General features: G+C 38.2%; 3 protein-coding genes across 3 annotated transcripts in view; all 3 read left to right on the top strand.

The window, feature by feature from the left end:
• LOC128126415 (DNA-directed RNA polymerase subunit beta') overlaps window positions 1-704 on the top strand; it is a 2,668-nt gene extending 1,964 nt beyond the window's left edge. Inside the window, exon 2 of the mRNA XM_052764234.1 lies at window positions 1-704. This exon is cut by the window's left edge and continues 799 nt beyond it. Coding sequence (XP_052620194.1) covers window positions 1-560 — 560 coding nt within the window. The 3' untranslated portion in view covers window positions 561-704.
• A 235-nt stretch (window positions 705-939) lies between these two features.
• Window positions 940-2,994, top strand: LOC128134152 (DNA-directed RNA polymerase subunit beta''-like). Its single transcript, XM_052771620.1, has one exon. It carries the CDS (start codon window positions 940-942, stop codon window positions 2,992-2,994), a length of 2,055 nt encoding a protein of 684 aa, XP_052627580.1.
• Window positions 2,995-3,095: 101 nt separating this feature from the next.
• The window catches only part of LOC128134151 (DNA-directed RNA polymerase subunit beta''-like), a 1,989-nt gene continuing 84 nt past the window's right edge, over window positions 3,096-5,000 (top strand). The window contains exons 1-2 of the mRNA XM_052771619.1: window positions 3,096-3,888; window positions 4,240-5,000. The exon at window positions 4,240-5,000 is cut by the window's right edge and continues 84 nt beyond it. Coding sequence (XP_052627579.1) covers window positions 3,096-3,888; window positions 4,240-5,000 — 1,554 coding nt within the window. The remainder of the gene's footprint in view (window positions 3,889-4,239) is intronic.

Here is a 5,000-nt window from a genome sequence, read left to right as displayed (position 1 = left end):
TTCGTGACCTAATTAGAAAACATCTTGCTTCGAACATAGGAGTTGCTAAGAGTCAAATTCGGAAAAAAAAACCGATTGTATGGGAAATACTTCAGGAAATTCTGGATGACCATCCTGTATTGCTGAATAGAGCGCCTACTCTGCATAGATTAGGCATACAGGCATTCCTCCCCGTTTTAGTGGAAGGGCGCGCTATTTGTTTACATCCATTAGTTTGTAAGGGCTTCAATGCAGACTTTGACGGGGATCAAATGGCTGTTCATGTGCCTTTATCTTTGGAGGCTCAAGCAGAGGCGCGTTTACTTATGTTTTCTCATATGAATCTTTTGTCTCCAACTATTGGGGATCCGATTTCGGCACCAACTCAAGATATGCTTAGTGGACTCTATGTCTTAACGAGTGGAAATCGTCGGGGTATTTGTGTAAATAGGTATAATCCATGTAATCGTAGAAACTATCAAAATGAAGATAATAACTATAAGTATACAAAAAAAAAGAACCCTTTTTTTGTAATCCCTATGATGCAATTGGAGCTTATCGGCAAAAACGAATCAATTTAGGTAGTCCTTTGTGGCTGCGGTGGCGACTAGATCAACGCGTTATTGCTGCAAGAGAAGTTCCCATCGAAATTCACTATGAATCTGTGGGGACCTATTATGAGATTTATGGACACTATCTAATAGTACGAAGTATAAAAAAAGAAATTCTTTATATATATATTCGAACCACTCTTGGTCATATTTCCCTTTATCGAGAAATAGAAGAAGCCATACAGGGGTTTTGGCAGGGCTGTTGTAATTCTATGCTACCAACGGGAATTCGAGTCTCTCCGGGTTAACTAGGACCATAAGTGCAGAATTTCTACGTGAATCAAGATCTAGAAAAGGAAGTTTTCCAATCACTGACTCAAGCCCATTGTAAAATTCTACTCAGCGCAATATGGAGGTACTGATGGCAGAACGGCCCACTCAGGTCTTTCACAATAAAGTGATAGATGGAACTGCCATGAAACGGCTTATTAGTCGATTTATTGATCACTATGGAATAGGATATACGTCACATATCCTGGATCAAGTAAAGACTCTGGGTTTCCGACAAGCTACCGCCGCATCCATTTCATTAGGAATTGATGATCTTTTAACAATACCTTCTAAAAGATGGCTAGTTCAAGACGCTGAACAACAAAGTTTTATTTTGGAAAAACACCATCATTATGGGAATGTACACGCGGTAGAAAAATTACGTCAATCGATCGAAATATGGTATGCCACAAGTGAATATTTGCGACAAGAAATGAATCCTAATTTTCGGATGACCGATCCTTTTAATCCAGTCCATATAATGTCTTTTTCGGGAGCCAGAGGAAATGCATCTCAGGTACATCAATTAGTAGGTATGAGAGGATTAATGTCGGATCCTCAAGGGCAAATGATTGATTTACCCATTCAAAGCAATTTACGCGAAGGACTGTCTTTAACAGAATACATTATTTCTTGTTACGGAGCCCGTAAAGGGGTTGTGGATACCGCTATCCGAACATCAGATGCAGGATATCTCATGCGCAGACTTGTTGAAGTAGTTCAACACATTGTTGTACGTCGAACAGATTGTGGCACCGTTCGAGGTATTTCTGTAAGTCCTCGAAATGGAATGATGACGGACAGGATTTTTATCCAAACATTAATTGGCCGTGTATTAGCAGATGATATATATATAGGTTCGCGATGTATTGCTACTAGAAATCAAGATATTGGGGTTGGACTTGTCAGTAGATTCATAACTTTTAGAGCACAACCAATCTCTATTCGAACCCCCTTTACTTGTAGGAGTACATCTTGGATTTGTCAATTATGTTATGGCCGGAGTCCAGCGCATGACGACCTGGTCGAATTGGGAGAAGCCGTAGGTATTATTGCAGGTCAATCTATTGGAGAACCGGGCACTCAATTAACATTAAGAACTTTTCATACCGGCGGAGTATTTACAGGGGGTACTGCAGAACATGTGCGAGCCCCTTCTAATGGAAAAATAAAATTCAACGAGGATTTGGTTCATCCGACACGTACACGTCATGGACATCCTGCTTTTCTATGTTCTAGAGACTTGTATGTAACTATTGAGAGTGAAGATATTATACACAATGTGTGTATTCCGCCCAAAAGTTTTCTTTTAGTTCAAAACGATCAATATGTAGAATCAGAACAAGTGATTGCTGAGATTCGCGCGAGAACCTCCACTTTGAATTTGAAAGAGAAGGTTCGAAAACATATTTATTCTGACTCAGAAGGCGAAATGCACTGGAATACTGATGTGTACCATGCACCTGAATTTACATATGGTAATATTCATCTCTTACCAAAAACAAGTCATTTATGGATATTATTAGGGGAGCCCTGGAGATACAGTCTAGGCCCTTGTTCGATCCACAAGGATCAAGATCAAATGAACGCTTATTCTCTTTCTGTCAAGCCAAGATATATTGCTAACCCCTCAGTAACTAATAATCAAGTGAGACACAAATTTTTTAGTTCGTATTTTTCTGGTAAAAATCAAAAAGGAGATAGGATTCCTGATTGTTCAGAATTGAATCGAATGACATGTACGGATCATTCTAATCTCAGATATCCGGCCATTCTCGACGGTAATTCTGATTTATTGGCAAAGAGGCGAAGAAATAGATTCATCATCCCACTCGAATCGATTCAAGAAGGCGAGAACCAACTAATACATTCTTCAGGTATCTCAATGGAAATACCCAGAAATGGTATTCTCCGTAGAAATAGTATTCTTGCTTATTTCGATGATCCTCGATATATAAGAAAGAGCTCGGGACTTACTAAATATGAGACTCGAGAACTAAATTCAATCGTCAACGAAGAGAATTTGATTGAGTATCGAGGAGTCAAGGTATTTTGGCCAAAATACCAAAAGGAAGTAAATCCATTTTTTTTATTCCCGTGGAAGTCCACATTTTGTCCGAATCTTCTTCCATAATGGTACGGCACAATAGTATTATTGGGGCAGATACACAAATCACTTTCAATAGAAGAAGTCGGGTAGGCGGATTGGTCCGAGTGAAGAAAAAAGCAGAAAAAATGAAACTGATAATCTTTTCTGGAGATATCCATTTTCCTGGAAAGACAAATAAGGCATTCCGATTGATACCGCCAGGAGGGGGAAAACCAAATTCCAAAGAATACAAAAAATTGAAAAATTGGCTCTATATCCAACGAATGAAACTTTCCAGGTATGAAAAAAAGTATTTTGTTTTGGTTCAACCTGTAGTCCCATATAAAAAAACGGATGGTATAAATTTAGGAAGACTTTTCCCGCCGGATCTCTTGCAGGAAAGTGATAATCTACAACTTCGAGTTGTCAATTATATCCTTTATTACGACCCAATTCTTGAAATTTGGGACACAAGTATTCAATTAGTTCGGACTTCTTTAGTGTTGAATTGGGACCAAGACAAAAAAATCGAAAAGGCCTGTGCTTCCTTTGTTGAAATAAGGACAAATGGTTTGCTTAGATATTTTCTAAGAATCGACTTAGCTAAGTCACCTATTTCTTATACCGGAAAAAGGAACGATCTGTCGGGTTCAGGATTGATCTCTGAGAATGGATCAGATCGCGCTAATGTCAATCCATTTTCTTCCATTTATTCCTATTCCAAGTCAAGGATTAAAGAATCCCTTAATCCAAATCAAGGAACTATCCATACGTTGTTGAATCGAAATAAGGAATCTCAATCTTTGATAATTTTGTCATCATCCAATTGTTTTCGAATAGGCCCATTCAACGATGTAAAATCTCCCAATGTGATAAAAGAATCAATCAAAAAGAACCCCCTAATTCCAATTAGGAATTCGTTGGGCTCGTTAGGAACAGGTTTTCCAATTTATAATTTTGATTTATTTTCCCATTTAATAACCCATAATCAGATCTTGGTAACTAACTATTTGCAACTTGACAATTTCAAACAGATTTTTCAAATACTTAAATATTAGTTACTGGATGAAAATGGTCAAATTTATAATCCCTATTCATGCAGTAACATCATTTTGAATCCATTCCATTTGAATTGGTATTTTCTCCATTACAATTATTGTGAAGAGACATCTCCAATCGTTAGTCTTGGGCAGTTTCTTTGTGAAAATGTATGTATAGCAAAAAAAGGACCGCATTTAAAATCGGGTCAAGTTCTAATTGTTCAAGTTGACTCTGTGGTAATACGATCAGCTAAGCCTTATTTGGCTACTCCAGGAGCAACTGTTCATGGACATTATGGGGAAATCCTTTACGAAGGCGATACATTAGTTACATTTATATATGAAAAATCAAGATCTGGTGATATAACGCAAGGTCTTCCAAAAGTGGAACAGGTGTTAGAAGTGCGTTCGATTGATTCAATATCGATGAATCTCGAAAAGAGGATTGAGGGTTGGAACAAATCTATAACAAGAATTCTTGGAATTCCTTGGGCATTCTTGATTGGTGCTGAACTAACTATAGTGCAAAGTCGTATCTCTTTGGTTAATAAGGTCCAAAAGGTTTATCGCTCCCAGGGGGTGCAGATACATAATAGGCATATAGAAATTATTGTACGTCAAATAACATCAAAAGTTTTGGTTTCAGAAGATGAAATGTCTAATGTTTTTTCGCCCGGAGAACTAATTGGATTGTTGCGAGCGGAACGAATGGGACGCGCTTTGGAAGAAGCGATCTGTTACCAAGCCGTCTTATTGGGAATAACAAGAGCATCTATGAATACTCAAAGTTTCATATCCGAAGCTAGTTTTCAAGAAACTGCTAGAGTTTTAGCAAAAGCAGCTCTCCTGGGCCGTATCGATTGGTTGAAAGGCCTGAAAGAAAACGTTGTTCTGGGGGGGATGATACCTGTTGGTAGCGGCTTCAAAACACCTTCAAGCGAACCTAACAACATTCCTAACAACATTGCCTTTGAACTCCAAAAAAAGAATCTATTAGAGGGGGAAATGAAA

Source organism: Lactuca sativa, chromosome 5 (genome assembly GCF_002870075.4).
Source record: "Lactuca sativa cultivar Salinas chromosome 5, Lsat_Salinas_v11, whole genome shotgun sequence".
Taxonomy (NCBI): domain Eukaryota; kingdom Viridiplantae; phylum Streptophyta; class Magnoliopsida; order Asterales; family Asteraceae; genus Lactuca; species Lactuca sativa.
Note: the sequence above shows the minus strand (reverse complement) of the source record. Positions and strands in the feature narration are given on the sequence as shown.

Bases quoted from the DNA above. Each gene is read 5' to 3' on its own strand.
- LOC128134152 (XM_052771620.1), top strand. From the start codon at position 940: ATGGAGGTACTGATGGCAGAACGGCCCACTCAGGTCTTTCACAATAAA.